Source organism: Cyrtonyx montezumae, unplaced genomic scaffold (assembly GCF_038088225.1).
Source record: "Cyrtonyx montezumae isolate F1298 unplaced genomic scaffold, pur_monq_1.0 scaffold_7, whole genome shotgun sequence".
Lineage (NCBI taxonomy): Eukaryota > Metazoa > Chordata > Aves > Galliformes > Odontophoridae > Cyrtonyx > Cyrtonyx montezumae.
In genome coordinates, this window is record NW_027072078.1 from 23303735 (window position 1) to 23320742 (window position 17008).

At 40.3% G+C, this 17008-nt stretch overlaps 1 protein-coding gene across 1 annotated transcript in view; it reads right to left on the reverse strand.

Annotated features, from left to right (window-relative positions):
- GYPC (glycophorin C (Gerbich blood group)) overlaps nt 1-16213 on the reverse strand; it is a 29413-nt gene extending 13200 nt beyond the window's left edge. Inside the window, exon 1 of the mRNA XM_065750520.1 lies at nt 16013-16213. Within this exon, the coding sequence (XP_065606592.1) occupies nt 16013-16046 (34 nt within the window). The 5' untranslated portion in view covers nt 16047-16213. The remainder of the gene's footprint in view (nt 1-16012) is intronic.
- Between the last annotated feature and the right edge of the window lie 795 nt (nt 16214-17008).

Here is a 17008-nt window from a genome sequence, read left to right on the forward strand (position 1 = left end):
CAAGATGTTTCTTAATGTGTACCTAACAGGTCTACTATCCTCAGTCTTGATTCTCAGGACATTTGATGGTGTCAGCAAAGTATAAGGTTATCTCCATATTTCCTCATGTTGCTGAGTTTGATTTTATAACCTTAACAACTCCTTAAAATTTAGTTTACATCTGAAACACGCTTTTTCTGAGTGTGGTATGATTCAAGACAAACATTTACCAAAATTAGTCCCCTCAACTAAGACAAGCAAAACTATTTTTTAAAAAACATTTCCATCAAATGTATTTGCCATCATTTTTGCCCTGACTTTCTTTAGGATTATAGCTGTTCTTGCTTTGTATCTGTCTGTATGTCCTTACAACCTTTGGAAATGTTGGCTTTTGAAGAAAGAGCAGGCAAAAACAAACACTTTACCTCAATTTCTGTGAAAACTGTAGGCTGGAGAGAAAAAGAAGACCAGGTTAGACCAGCAGTGAAGGAATAGTAGTGAGGACTCAGGAAATTCTAAGCTCTGTTTAGCAGCAACTGGTTTACCAGTCACCACATGCCTTCCAGTCATCGTGCATGTAGGTAGGAGCTGCAGAAATGTTCTTCCCTTCCCAGTGTGAGATGCTGTGGAAGTGAGCAAATGCATGTGGTGGTGGGATTTAGGGGACAGGAACATAAATCCAGAACTAAAAGTGTTTCCCTAGTTCTGCTGCCAGCAGAAATCTTGTTCTAGGAAACACTGACATGAAAGGAAAAAAATGTGACCATTAGTTTATTAAGGCTGCTAAATGTCTGTTTCTAGTTTTGAGATGAAAAGGCTTGACCTTGTGCTTAAATTACAGGTGATATGACCTAGACATCATCTGGAACCTGGTGAAAGCCTGCAGTTATGTACAAAGATATTATCCTGACAATTTGAAGAATTTAGTGCCTAGCTACCTCCCTTAGAAAAGTAGTAATTTTCCCAACATGAGTAGGTTTCTTCCTTTATGTCTCATTCTCACCACCAACAGTTTGTTGCAGAGTGGTTCTACAGGTGATAATTCTTGGAAACAAGAGCTGTCTGTACCACATCCCTTGCTTATTTAGTATAATTGTATTCTGCTCCATCCAGTTCCTACACCAGTGCCTGCCTAAGGCGCTGTTCGCAAAGGACTGCAGGTAGAAATGTCAGGATGTTTAGCATATGCTCTTTAGGGAAACAGAGATCTTTTGTGGAACACTGATGAGGTTAGTATTATCAATGGAGATATGTGCAGTGGAAACAAGTTTTCAAATGCTTTAAATATTGAACATATTAAACAAAGAAAATAAGACATATTGAAACACCTAAGAAACTTGCAAGGCAAATAATAGCTCAAGGCAAAAACACTTCAATTTGCCAAGGATTCTGCAATGAATATGCAGATTTCTTTTGCATATCTGCTGCATTTAAGAAGAAGAGGCCTGTTTCATTATCTGAAAAGCATTTATACATCAGTCTAAGCTGTCTGAATTGAGTTGAGCAATTTTAGCAAAACTTCTTTAGCATCTATCATTCATTTGAGCAATTCTGGACAGATTGTGCAGTAATTGTTGAAAAAAAAAATCTTGCTTGTCTATTGTTTCTGGCCGGTTGTCTAGCATTTTCTGACAAATAACATATTGAATATGTTAACAGCTGAGCATAAAAAGCCTGAACTGAAGCCATACACAGAATATTTTTCATTGAGGGACTTACTCTGTTGTGAGATTCATTAGAAATTAATTAATAATGTTCTTCTCTCTTAATGAAGAGTGAACAGTCAGTAGCATGTAGGTGGAGAGATGATAACCATCTTGGTGAGATATTTGACCTCTGGAAAGGAGTCTGTGTGGTCTGTTTTGTCATCACAGGAGCTGCAGGGAGGACACCCCTTGCAGGGAAATCACTTTAGCTCTTAAAGAGGTGTGATGAACCCTGAAGAAAGGAGTGGGAATTTCTCTTCCCATCATCTAGGAAGTCTAACGTAGAAGACTAGTTTAGATTAGCCTAAGCTTTCTGGAGACCATAATTAGGGAAAATAAATACCAACTATTACTGCTAGCGTTGTTCAGCCAGCCCTTTCTAAAAGGTACTCAGAGTTTTTTCATAAAGCTTTTGACCTGTTCTGGTCATCAGTGCTAGATCTCTCTCCAATAGATGGTTAAACAGTGTCGTATGTCTCTGTGTTATGCAGAGACTATCCTGAAGCCGTATTTTCTGAAGTAAACTTCTCTTGCTTAAAATGGATAATAGTACATACCTAAATAGAAGAGAATTCTATTTAGGTTCATATTCTAGTAAGGAGTAATTTTTGGGTTACTTATCACTTGGTTGGCTCTCTGGAGACAAACATAGACTTTCATACAGCTTGGAGGACCATAATAATCTCTGAGGCTTCTGCTTCTCTTTCAAATCTGGTTGAAACTGGTTAGTGGATACAAAAGATGAGAAGTGACAGATGGGTGAACAGATGATTAAGCAGACAGATAGACAGCAGGAACTCATAAGACCCATTTCATTAGGAAACTGGACTGAAAACAGAAGTGGCAGTGGGTGGAAGTACTTGGATGATGTTCATATAATGGTCATCAATTAAAATTGCCATTTTTTTTGCAGTGGATTCAAAGAATGTAGGCAATGTCTCTAGGGGTTTAAATAACAAAGGAAAAGACAAAGGAACAGTGCTAGGATTTTTTTCAACTCCTCTTTTGGTCAGAATATTACATCTTTTTAGTTTGGACTGTATTTTAAATCTTTAAAGCCAAATTTAGCTTGGACAGCCCTGGCAATTTCCATGGAGGATTAATGTGTGTCATTAAGCAAAGAAATATGGTGTGGTACTTTTCAATAGCAACACATGCTTGCTAAGTCACTTCTCTGATCACTATATTTTTGGCTTACTGTAAAGCCCTTGAACTGGTCCTTTCCCAAATATATGGAATGTACATGCAGGAAAGCTGAAGGTGAAATGCTGTGATTTGAGATGGTTGATATATTCCAGCTGAAAACTGCATTCTTGCTGCTAACTCTTTTCCATTCAAGATGATTCAGCAGAAAACTGGCCCACCAAAAAGAAAGAGGTAGGGGGTATTTACTTATTGGCAAACTGATTCAGAGTCAGTATGTGGTCTGACTGTCAGTTATTCTGTAAAGGAGTTTTGTGTAGACAGAGAAGAAGGCAGGAATGCACTTTCAAGTGAGTGAAGTACATTATTAGTCTGTACTCAAAATGAACAAGTTCCCCTAAAAGAGAAACATAAAGGGAAAATGAGCTTGATAAAGCTGGTTAATTCCTCCTTAGGTTGCTCTTAATGGAAGAGAAAACCCCAGTCTTTCACAGACAAGTGACTCCTTTGAAATACAGTGGCTCGGCAAAAGTTGAGGGCCTGGTATTTTCTGTGTAAGAACATATAGAAATAAGGGCTCTCTCTCAGCTGTATAAATATAGACTGTATGGCTCTGCTCCCCCCTGCCTCCTGCCTGGCTGTTGCTCTGCCATAGCTGAATCAGCAGCTAACACCAGCAGCAGTCCTTCCTGTCCCATTTACACTAGTAGCAAAGCAGGGCATCATTCTGACACACATGGTGAAATACTGAGTTTCACACATACAAAGTGGAATTTGTAAAAGCACTCTCTGTGACACTGCTTCTGGTCCCCTTGAAGTTAGGGACAGATTTCCCACATATTTCAACTGCAGAATTGGGCCAATGGTGAAATCTTTAAAAAAAATCCATGTTATGAATATTAGAAAAATGGTGTTCCAGCATTAAGATCACTAAATGCAGCATCTGCTCATCCTCTGTTTTACTAGTTCCCAGATTTATTCACCAGCTGACGCTACAGGCTGAAAATCTTTGTCTTCTCAGCAATCATGAAAATGCTTGAAAATTTATCAATGTCCTTTTATAAGATCCCTAAAGTGCTTATCATAATCTCCAAAGAAGTGTTCTTTGGAAAAATATCAGAAGGTCAATTTATCCCACTAAAACACCTATTATTATAAAGAGAGAGAGGGGAAAAAAAAGAAAGAAAAGAAAGAAAGAGCCAACAGCACCAGCACAGCCCTGGAAAATATGAAGTCATCAGTAGAGTTCAGCCAGAACAGACTCCCATTAAACTCTGTTTAAGAGCCAAGTTCCGCCCTGAGATATGTGTTAGCTGCAGTTTATTTCAGGGGGAGCTGTGCTGTACTTCAGAGCAAGGCTCAGTCGGAAGTATGTATCCATTACAAATCAAAGAGAAGAGCCCACATCCATTTTGTATTTTTTTGTTTCCTTTTATTCCTAAAGAATTAAATGAAACATCCTAGGTTTCACAGTCCATGTCAGTTTTGATTCCCTGCTCTGCAGGACCTGAATGACTGTTTCTGCATCCACGGTTACCTTCCTGGTGGTTGGTAGTTGGGTAGGGTGGGGTGATGCCTTGCTCCCTGACACAAGCCGTGCCTTCAGCAGTGCTGAGCTCCCAGGACTGAATTCCTTCAATTACAAGATAAAAGTGCTCATTCAAGGAGAGTGAAGTGGGGGAAGTGAGGCTCAACTCTGCCAAATTTTGAGCAGGAGGTTAAAGTATTTCATACCAGAAGCTCTGGTAAGTGCAAGGCTTTTGTAACCCAGGACACCCCTATAAACACTGAAATACTAATTCAGGCTCAAGAATTTCCTGTTTCAGACCCCCCAGATGGCTGTACTGTGCTTTTACTTCCCATCAGATGTCTAACAGGGAAGATGGCTCTGTGCTGCTTACAGCACATTCTTGGGCAGAACTGTAAAAGCATTTAAGGTCTGATTAGGTGAGAAAGCTGAATACCATCATGACCAAACTGATCTTGGCAGCCACTTTTCCAGGAAACTTTAACAGAGGTGATGGTGTCCTTGGGAAAGAACTTCTCCTTAGTGCTGGTGTTTAAGACAGCCAGCTGGGGAGAGCCTTGGGAAACACACTCAGGTCTGGTAAGACCACAGCGTGGCTTCATTGTGCAATGGCAGTGAGGGGATGTGAAAAATTGTTACCAAGTCCTATTAGCTAGAAAGTAGATAAGAAATATCCCTACAAGGATGGGGAACAGGAAAGACAGAAGTGTGCCCTGGGAGTCTGGAGAGATTATATGACCCTCAGCCACAGTTGTGGTGCCATATCTTTGTGCTGATTTTTCATTTCTTGCTACATCTCCCCTCTACTCAGAGTCACGTCCAGTCTGAGGGAGAAGATGTACATATCTTGTTAGGGATAAGGGATGCTTTTTCCCACAGATAACAAGCTGCTAACTTAATATGCTGTGCATCAGCAAGCACAATCATTTACTAAGCTGGACACCAGTGTCTATCCATATCTCCCTAGCAGACTTCCTTCAGCCACTCACAAGCCCTGGACCTTGCTGTGTGCACGAACAGGAGGTTACATCTCTTAGGGGCTGAGAGCATCTTCTGATGTGTTATCTTGAAGGAAATCATTTAGGTAGAAAACAACACTTATTCGATTTTCCAATTTCTCATCCAATGAGGAAAATACACCCCTCTCCACAGGAAGAAATGATAGATGCAATCTTTAATCACAGGACATTTACTCCCCCTCCCACCAGAGACTGCTGCAATTTCATACCTGACAAAAATAGGCACCGAGGCCTCCAAAGGGAATAGCTTGTATTTCCCCCTCTGGCCACCTCCACCAGCTGCTGGAGTCCTGTGTGAGCTGCATCATGTTTGGAAGGGAGGGAGATCTCTCCAGTGCTTCAGGATCACATCACTTAAGAACAGAACAGTGGGAACAGGGAGGTGGAAGCCATGCTCCCTCTGCTCTGCTGCTGACTCCTGAAGAACACAGGATATTCTTCCTGCCTGGAGAAGGCTCAGAAAAACTAGGTGCAAAGACATGACCTTTTCCTTAGAGGAAGTGTAAGTCGTGTAGGGGGTAAAGTCCACTGTTTCAATCTGCATTTCAACTTGAAATTATGTCAAACTATTGTACCTGCTCCTACTTTCTCCTTCAGTGCTTAAAGTCAAGCCTGTCTTCTTTAGAAATGACAATTTTAAATCTGTTTCACCATTGCCACCCTGTTGTTGCTCCATGAACCCTCTGACACGAATCAAATGCAGATGAGATGAAAGGATTCATTCATCCCAAGTGAAGGCCAAGGAGCAGTGGTAATGCGAGAGGAGAAGGGCTTGGTCATGCTCTGCTTCTAGCTCACAGTTATGTCCCCAGGATGCAGACATTAAGCATCTTGCACAGAATGTGGGAGGAGGAAGAGAAGTCTTTGTCTGAGATTCACAAATTTTTAATGGCTTCCAGAAGGGGAAATCTTTTACTAAGGAGAAAAAGCAAAGTCCAGAGAAATGCAAAAGCATTTGTCTCCCTGGTTGAGTTCCTGCCTGCCAAAAATGGGAGGGGTGGTTTACTCCTCTTTGGTAAAAAAGGGTTCCAGAGGGAGAATGAACTCAGGAGCCATAAGCATCTTTTCTTCATATGCAAAGAACTTGGATCAACAGGAAATATTTTTGGTGGGATCACTGCTGCTTCCCACTGGAGCTGTATTTACCACTGATAAATCATTTTGCCTTCATTAAAATTTGTAAGGGTAGTAGATGAAGCTGCATTTGAAGTATGCTCACTAGCTGTAATGGATGCCATTTTCGTATAATCACAGGATTGTTAAGGTTGGAAAAGGCCTCTAAGATCATCTAGTCCAACCATCCACCTGCTACCATCACCGCCTGCTAAATAAACCATGTCACTATTTTGTATCTTTTACCTGGGTGAAACTTAATTGCAAAAAAGTAAGGCAGCGGAGGACACTGCTCTATTCCACTCTCACAAGCAGCACTCCCTCCATGCACAGATTTGCCAGGTTCTGCTTAAGTCCGATAAGTCCAGGTCCTTATTTCTGTAAATGACTTACAAAATCAGAAATGTGACTGAAAGCAAATCCAGATCTGGATGGTGACTTGGATTTTATGCTCTCCCATGTGCGTACATGTGCACACAGCATCCCTTATTTTTGTGCTTTGTCATGTTTTGTGCTGGCAAGTTACCTTTGTCAAGTTGAAAAGTACAAAGATTAGAACAATCATGTTTACATGTATTACCACCTGCTACTTCACCTCTTCCACAGTGCTTAAATGTTCAGGCAGAAGGCTTTGAAACTTGCTACCTGTAATGCGCATAAAAACTCTGCTGGATTTCCAGTTTGCTTTGCTCTTCACGGTCTAGGGACTATCTCAGAGAATATAAATGAATATATGTAGGGGAAAATTATTTTCAAGAAGAAAACCCTGAAGTCCTTCTGACTTGATATGCTTTTCCAGTTGATGTCATTCCTAAGGTTGTTTTTTGCATTTTATCTTCATGTTTCAGGAGGCCTCCATCTCTGACGGGAATGAGCAATGTAATGAGGGAAGACCCATCCATGAAGATTCATCCCATGTTCCCATGGAAGATGGATGTGTTCAGCTCCCCCTGTTGAGAGCACTGATATGGCAAGCAATTCTTCAGTGATTTTTGTTTACAAAGTAGACAGAAGAAGAGATTAATTATTTACAGACTTAACAAAGCAAAATGAAAATGTTGTATTTTATCAAGAAAGAATGGGAAGGATGCACGGGAAAAGATGGTAAAAGCTGCTATTAATATGATTAGGATGGAGACATTGACTAGAGAGCTGGAAAAAGAGGAAAAATTTGGCTAATCAAGGCAATGAGCAAACGAGCTTCTTTCAGAGAGCTTTGCAAGCTCGTCTTTTCCATCTCACTACATGAAGCCACCTATGCATGACAGCTGTTTGGAATTGGATTGATTTAATTAGCAATCTATAGCCCTAAAGCTAACCACTGCTTGAGCTCCAGCCATGGAGTAGAAGTCACCTCTCACTGGAAATGGGGAAACCATCAAAGGCAATCAACAAGTTTTCATTAGAATTGGTTCTTTTCCGTGAGGAGGTAAAAGCCTGCAAGAGAACAACCTACAAATCATCCTTTTTCTGCCTGACCTTGTGCTCTTCTCCCTGAACATGCTGGTGTTGCCATGCTGATGTTAGCAGAAGAAATTCACTCCACTCTTCTCCATGACTAGTGCGGAGTAGTATGAATGACAGGAAAAATGGTAAGGTATGCAAAGCATCCCTTGTTTTGAAAAAACTTTGAAACTTTTGAAGAGATTTTGAAAAAGAATGAGAAAGCCATGAGTTCCACTTCTTGTAAAACAAAGAGGAAGCAGGAGCAGAAGCATGGCTCTGAATGGCAGTTTTGTTTTCCAGTCTGTTCTGCTCAGTGCTTTATGCAGGGTTTTCTGCAGACTAATCCTGTGCACATCCACCTGTTTCCACCACGGGCTTAATTGCTATTAGTTACTGATAGTAAAGCTTTCCTTAAAGTAGAAATATATCCTATGTGTTCAGTGAGGGAAAACTGGATCTTTGTGAAACAGAGACTCTAAAATTGAAGTCTGCTTATGTTATTATAGACATACAAGGGAGACAAACAATAATAAACTCTCCCAACTGTGGGATCTAGGATATAAAAAAACATGTCCCAAGTTCTAAATGAAAATTTCTGCATGATGACAGGAAAGATCTGGATGAGGGGAGATACTGTTTCATAGCAAGTTGTGGAGATGGGAGAGTACAGAGGAACCTATGGAGAAGAGGGATGGTGGTGGAAGAGGGGGCACCGCCCAAAGGAAACACATGCTCAGCCCATTGCCTGACAAAGGAAGATTTATGTCTTCCTTGTCTGTGCTTTCTTCCTTCCTACTGCTGGGACTGTAGAACATCCTTGAAAGAAGCAAGGAAATGATGTTTAATAATGGGGATCTGAGTGTCTGTCCTTCACTGAGATATGAGCCCTGACCTGTAGGATGAGAAAGGGACTATGAGGTGTAGAGGATATCTGAACTGGGCAACCTGAGAGGGCAGCTGTTAGAGAAAGATAACAATCAGAGATTGGAGCACTCGCTGAGAGCATCCTTGCGTAGAGATACATCAAGAATCTAATTTTCTGCTCCCTGTACTGTTCAGCAGGACTGTGTTTATGACACTGGAATGAACTGTCATATAATTACAAGGACAATCTCTGTTAGATTGCAAATTATGATTGTTAAAGGACTTCTTTAAAGTTTCAGGAAATAATAGTCTCAATTGAAAATGGAATTTCATAATAAACTGGCAAATTTCTAGCTCTAGTACGTATTAAGTAAACCTTCAAAATTGAATTCAGCAGTATATCCACATAGATCTCAAAATTCAGAAATAAAATGTAAAATAGTATTATTTCAAAGTTGAGAATTTTTGAAAAGTTGCACAAATATCCTGAACTCAAAGATGACATTTTCACACTAACTCTCCACAATCCAGTAGAAATATTTTTTCTCTCTGCTTTTTCATACATGTAGCACTTTAATAATTGTGGTTAAGTGATTTCTGAACTATTTGCTTAATCTATCAACTACCTGGTTTAATTAAAGCTGGCCATCAGCACCTGTTTTTTCATCCTTTATTAAGTGACCAAAATATCCAATTAAGAGATGAGAAGCACCTTGTTTTCAGGTTAACAAGATGTTTTTTTCCAAGAAAACAAGCTTTTGTTGTTGTTGTTTTATAGAGAGAATAAATCTTGCCTACACAGAAAGCATCAAGTCAATCTGAAGCAAAGATTTGTGAAAGCTGTTCCAGTGTGAATTCATTTATCCCATAATAGTTTGAGGTAGACACAGAAATATAGAATGCAATTAAATTGATTTTTGAATAAATATTCTGTTTCCAAAGGAAGTTAGTATTTCTGTAAATAATTATTTCTTTTTCAGCATGAACGTGCTAAGGCAATCAGTGTTCTTTCTGGAAAATCTTCCTGGAATTGCAACTGCCGAATTCTCTCAGTACAAAGGAGCTACTAGAGGAACACTACCCCAAGAAAAACTGTAAGTGCTTGAGGTTTAAATATATACATTTCCTTATCCAAGAACGTTTCAGATTTTGACATTCCTAATCTGGATTCTCCCGTTTTACTCTCATATGGAAAATGCGCTTCCTCTTTATTTCTTAAGTCATTACCATTGCTTTCCTCTAGATATTTGCTTATGGAGACATGAATCTTGTACTAGTGTCCAAGACAGATTTTAGCAAATGCTGTGATGCCTACATTCAAAATATGGAATGATTCAGTGTATACACCTTTGTAAGCTGACAAGCTTGGCTGTATAAACAGTTAGCAAAGAGACAGCTGGATCTGGTGTCTACAGGAAAAAGTTTGCATAAGGCTGCTTCACTGATGCTTAACTGTATCATACAAAAATGATTTTTAAAAATGTTTCTCAACTTCTTATGTACACCCTAAACTTCTTTCTCACTTTCTTCGTTGTTGTTGAGTTTATGCCTCTGCCAAGCCTTGAAAAATGTGGTCATTTTTCTGCTGCTTTTGAAGGCATCTTTCGTATAAAAAGGAAAAGATGAGCTTGTAGGTGTTGCTCTGTGAATGGGGATGCAGTCAGGGAAACAAAGCTCTCCATACCCATAAGTCTGATTAGTGAAAAGGTATGTAAATACTGAAAAGGAATGTCTGTACATAAGTAAGTCTAAGTCTGCACGCAGATGTAAACTGTGTATATGCATACAGCTGTATGTATTATATATATCTGTATAAAAAGAGTTCAGATCCAGTTTGTAGGATTGCCATTGCTAAAACAGTGTCTTTCCAAATCTCAATACTTGCACATGTACCAAGGCTTGATGTTTGATTGTGCTGAGCTATAAGCTTTTCACACATGCTCTTTGTAATGTGGACTGCCTCCTCAAAGTAGACATTTTAAACAGGCAGTCCCCGGCAGAATAGGAATTTATCACTCATGATAACATGAAGCTGTCACAGGGTGTGTTCAAAAGCCCCCCTGCAACTTACTGATAAAAAGCTTAACTCCGTTTCAGGGCTTATCTGAAGAAGAAAGAGGTAGACCCTCATGAAATAACTGAATTTTTTTTTTCAAAGATAGAAAAAAAGGAAAGGAAAGGAGCAGAAAAACAAATGCAGCAGAACAAGTTTAACCTGTTGAGATTTTCAGTAAAGTTTTCTCCTTCATCAGGATGCATTGTGCAGTGAAACATATGTCAGAAAAGAAGCAGATATGAGAAAGCGGTCTCCTTTGCAGATGAGAAGATTAATTAAGAGGGAAATCACTTAGCCAGATGTCTCATTGGTGAACCTATACATGCAAGGTACATCTGCAATGAGAGAGCAGCAGAGCACAGACTGCATTTGACTTCTATGCTAACATTAGAGAGAGAGGAGTCTGGTGTGAATTAGATCATGCTGACCCCTGGAGAAATTCAGGAGTGTGGATCTGATTTCAACTACAAATTATGAGCTACATGCCTGTTACCATGCCGCATGATCACTGCTTGATATAGTTGTGTTATGAGTTACAAAGAAATTATGCAGAGAAAACAGTTCTTTTCTCCATTTGTGCTCATAACTTGCTGGCAAACCCAGACTGATTTCTCCAAATGCCACTCATATTCTTTCACTGAATAGTTTTACAGAATGCTTAGCAGACGGTGGATTTCTCAGGAACTCATTACTGGGGTAGCTGTCAGATTCATTTGACTTAGGAACTGAAATCTTTTAGGAATAAATTTAAAGCGTAGTCTGTGTGCTGCCCGAGTACCTGCTCAGCTAAGGTGTTCAGGTACCTTTGTCACTGCAGTGGTGTGTTGACCTCAATTTTTCATGCATATCACAACTGAGATGTGAAGACAAAAAAAAAAAAACCACCAAATTCCTCCCCCCCAAAAAAGTCAAACTGAAAAACCCATCACAACAAAACAACAAAGATCCCCCCCTTGAGGCAAGCACTGTATTTTGTATAACTGTAGAATCATAGAACAGCTTAGGTTGGAAGGGATCACCCAGTTCCAACCCCACTGCCATGGATAAGGTTGCCACAAAATAATTGTGCTGGTTCCTAAATGACCTCCAAGCTGCACCTTTTTCCCAAGCATGTACTACAAAATTATGGAGTAGGAAGCAAAGAGCTGTTGCTCCGTGGATCTGTTGGAATCTCTTCTTGTTCTTATCTCCTACCTGTTATCAGTGACTTTCCGTAGCCAGAACTAGCCAGGAAGGCAGTCAGTTTTCTCCTACCTGTAAAATCTCTATGTAGCCTACCAGATTTTTGGGGAAAAGGTGTCTGCACAGCACCTCATACAATCTGATCTCTCTGTTGGCTTGAATTTCTCTATGCTATAGGAATACTAATCCCTCCTCAACAATAGAGACAGGCACTCTGCAGAGCAGACACACAAACAGACTTTCATTAGAGAATGCGCTCCCCAAAGCCTGTTTCACAAAAGGCTTTGCTGATTGGACTCAGTCATTTGAACAGTGATGGGTACAGCGTATGTTCCACAAGAGCCTCCAAAGAAAGGTGCAGTGGTTTCAGCAATGAAATGCAGACATGGCACAATTCTGTGTTAGCAATTGGCTTAAACACAAATAGCCAAAGCTGAATCTTTAACACCTATTGTGTAAATTGTTGGTTGGAAATTTCTCCTTTTTTTTTTTTTTTAATTTTGTAAAGAGCAGATCTCAGAATTGCTGAGAACTCCATATTTTATAAAGGCAAGCCCTTATCTCGATGGACATCTGTCCTCTGACCGCAGCTTAGCAATTCACCAACATCTCAGCTGTTAATTACTGAAGTTTCAGGTGCATTCTGAGCCTTCCAATTTGAAAATTTCACAGCCCCATCTCAGGCATTGAGACCGCTGAGGAGAAGCCCTGGAGTACAAAGCCAAATTTTTCAATTCGTATGCGCAGTGGTAGAAGACAAATAGACAGGCAGAGGCTTTCAATTTACATAAATGCTTTGTGGGGCACACTTTGAGCCTTCTGTGCTAAAAATGGGAGGTTACTACAACCTACAGGTTTCCTTACGATTTACCAGTGAACACCAATGTATTTGTAATCAGTAGCACATATTTTTTGTTTGTTAGTAACTGTCACAGGCAAGTGATTGAGGTTGATGAAACCAAATCTGCCTTCAAAGCAGTGAACAGTGTGATTAAAGGGCTAAAAGTCTGATAGAGCTTTCCATGGACCACGTGTGAAAGTATTGGTATTGCTCCAGGAACATTCAGAGGACCACCTTACAGCCCCTGAGATTCAATCTTGCCTTCTCTGGTAACCTCTGAGGGGATGGACACCTCTGAACCCCAGAGATGGCTCTGCATAGCTCACTGCCTCTCCAGACTGCACTTTCGACCCAGTGACGCTGGTTAACGTGAGTGCTTCACCTCATGTGAGTTGCTCATTGCCTCAGAACTGAGTCACTGCACTCCAACAGGAAGAGGGCAAAAGCTGCAGCCAGAGTAGAGATTGCCAAACTTGTGGAATTCTTCCAATTTTGTTATAAGTCAGGCAGTTACTGCCTGTGCATCTGAGCTGAGTTTAGAAGAAGCAAATATGTCACTGGAAGGTGATATCCTTAGAAATTAAATGTCTGAAAGTCCCTTCAGTGAAGCTAGGTCGTCTTAATAAAAATAACAATGATAATGACATGGAAAAAGAAGAAAGGAAACAGAAATGTGTTCACAGCACAATACTGTATTGAATCCAAGCCAATGAATTTGAGGTCCCAGCTCCATTTTTGGCTTTGTTAGCAGACTTCTTTCCTTAGGTATTCCTGGATTCAAGCCACATGCAAATGTCCATTACAGAATTATGGAGTAAATATTTCACACACTGCCTAACATCATCTGACTGAACTACTAGCTCACCCAACTCTCCACTGAGTATACAGAGACCCCACTGAGAGTTGTGGGATATCTGAGCCAGGCACTGCTCCCTGATATTGTAAGGTATAGCACCCCCATAGAGAAGCAGAATACATTTGCTGACTTTGCAGAGGTGAACAGTTTAAATCTGAAACATCAGTCTGCTCCCACCTGGGTTGTTAGGATCATACTGTACTTACAGAATTAATAAAAATCCCTTATCAGCTGCAAGTGAACACAAGGAGATAAGCAACGAACACAAGCAATTAGGTAACTTAACCCTGCTTAATTTACATCAGTAGACAGCTGCTTTGTGGTCTCACCTGCAAGAACCCAGAAATAATTAATATAGTCAGAAATAATTAATATATTCAGTCTAGTCAAAGGGTTTTGGTGATACTTATACATTTTCACACCAATTTTAAAGATTTTCACTATAGTTCTGAAGAAAACGTATTTTCCCAAATACTCTGCCTCTCCGGTAAACATCTGCTACCCATTCTGTGCTGTTTCTGATAGTACACAAGTCTTTTGAGGACTTTTAGCTCACAAAAATTACTGGAATTTTACTAACAAATAAGACCTTTTTCCCCAGACCTGACCCCCAAAACTTCACCCATTACAGAAATAATGCTGTGGTTATATCATACCAGTATATGTTACAGACTTCCCTTTAATTTTATTCTTTCTCTGTCATTTGATCCATTTAATTAAAAAGTAAACAGATAAACAAAACAAAAAACATCAAAAACAATAACCACAGGGACACAAAGTGAAATGAGATACATTCTGTCTGAATCAATGAGAAACTATGAGGGCAAGTAAATAGTAGTCTATTTTTTTATTTTCCAGTCTAATTTCTTATTCTAGCTAGATTGGAAACCAGTTATTTGGTGTTCTGAACTGGTCCTTGGCTTATCACCTGAGCAAGACAGTCAATAGAGATGAACTCTTGGTGATACTGCACAGTGGGCAAAATGAACCTCATACTCAAAGCACCAATGGAAGTCATTTCAAGTTTTATAAACCCAAACTCTTTGAATCCTGAATTAGCCTGCCTATTCCTTTCCTGTTTATAACAGAAAACAAATAGTAACGGACATAATAGTAAACAAGCCATTATCTCCTAAACTGCTGAATAATATGTATAAGATAAAGCTGTCATCTAATCTTTGGAGTTGGTTGGAACTTACAAAAAGGAATAAAGGGTAAACAGAAATTGCTGCCTGGGATTTCAGAGCTGCTGCTTGCTGTGCTGTTTCTGCTGGATCAGCCTGTCCCATTCAAAGCTCAGGAAGTACCGTTGCCATTAGCCTCCATACAGACCAGATATTCTGACAGCACTGCCTGAACTTCTAGCAGCTCTGAGCAGTTCTGTCTGTACATTTTGTCTTCATTGCTGATACCACGGAATCATAAACAATTCTGTTATTAGCAATTTGTTTATTAGAAATATTACAAAACTACTGCCTCAAATTAAAACAGGAAAGATTATACCAAAATCATGAAGGAGAGGGTCACATCCTGCTGTTGCAGCGCTGAAAACTTTCCTCAGTTTATCAGTCCAGAATCCATCCCCTTCTCTTCCGCTTTCTTTTTTTATGCTAACCCAAAAGGAATGCAGGCATGCTGCCGTTAAGCATCTGTGTTCACTTGACTGTTCAGGCCAAATTCTCTTTCCAAGTTCACTAAAATATGCGGAGATATGCCAGCAGAGGACTTGCCCTCCTGTACCCTCCCTTGCTGAGAAGCAAACTTGCATGTCCTTAAGCCCACGTTTCTACGTTTCCAGAGCAGAAACACATTGTGACTTTAAATATAGACGGTCCGTTTGTGGCTTTGCGTCTCGTGTTACACGCAGACAGCCTGGGACTCTAAACAGAAGTTGGGCAGCACCATTAATAGCTTAGAAAAGCATCAGGAAGCTTTCAAAATGCTCTATATTTTCATTCCTGGAGGTGGGGTGGGGAGGGAAAAACATTTAAACTTTCACAAACCAGGCTTTAGATAGAAACGTTACTGAGTTTGCTTGGTCCTATTCAGGACTTGGAGCCTGTAGAGCCGTTTCAGTTCTTCACACACATGCATGCGCACACACACAAAGAATTAAAAAGGAATACAGTTTCATCACAACTCTTTTCCTTCAGGATGAGTCTCAGGCATTCTTTTTTTAAGTTTTCCCTTTCACATGAAACACATTTGACAATCCTTTCCTTAAGCGGCAGACTGGAAAACCCACTCTTACTGCAAGGAGGGGGGATAAGGGTACTCACGTGGTTGAGATGTCGTATTGTTTTGGTAACTCATAATTTACGCCTTTGAAAAATGCCTTATTTGTGTTGACAGCCTCTCTTCCCTGCTCAGAACCGACGGCGGGATTGAGCAGAACAGCTGGAAGAGCCCAGGAAAATGCAGCTCTTGTTCAGGCTCTCCTTTCCTGGCTCCTGACCCCTTTACAACTGGAAAAGGAAACAGCACATGTGTCATTCTCTTTTGCCTGTGTAGCTCACATGAGCGGGGAGGGGCACACATTTGCAGATAGCAGTAACTGTATTCAAGTTTTGCAAGTTGGATGTATTCCATCCCTTTGCTTTTACTAGCCAGCAACCAGTGGAAAGAAAACACTCTTTACATTCTCAGCCAAATTCAGACACACCTATTACATTTGCCTCCCAAGCCCCTACTGATATTATTTAATTGCAGAACTCACTGTGGTGTGAGACTCCCCCAAAAATGCCTGTCATCGCTGAGTGAGATCAAATTCAGATTTTCCAATTTTTATTGCCCAGCAGCATCCTCACACTCACAGTCTGATCCTGTCCTTTTAATGGATGAAAGTTGAGAATGGCATTTGCTGGGTCAGAGGAGTTGCATCTGCATAGAGCATGAATCTGAACTGCATTCAGAGTGAGGAAGAGCCTGTGGCTGAGACAGGCTGACACGTGGGTAACTCCAGTCCTGGCTCTAACACAGGATTCTTGTGTCATTTTGGGAAAAGCACTTCATCTCTGCCTCTGTTTGTCATCTGCAGAAAAAAAGATGATGTGCTTTTTTCCTTCTATTTTTGGTATTTGTATTTTTAATCCACAGGTAAGTGTTCTTTATAAATAAAATATGTTCACTGGTCTGCATGGGGTGATTACTCCTACTCTGCAGCAAGTTTTTCAGCTTGGACTAGGCTACCAGCTCCCTCATTTATATTGCCACCATGTAAAGCTATTTCTGTGCTATCCACTGTATATGCATACTCACTATTACTGCATAGTGCA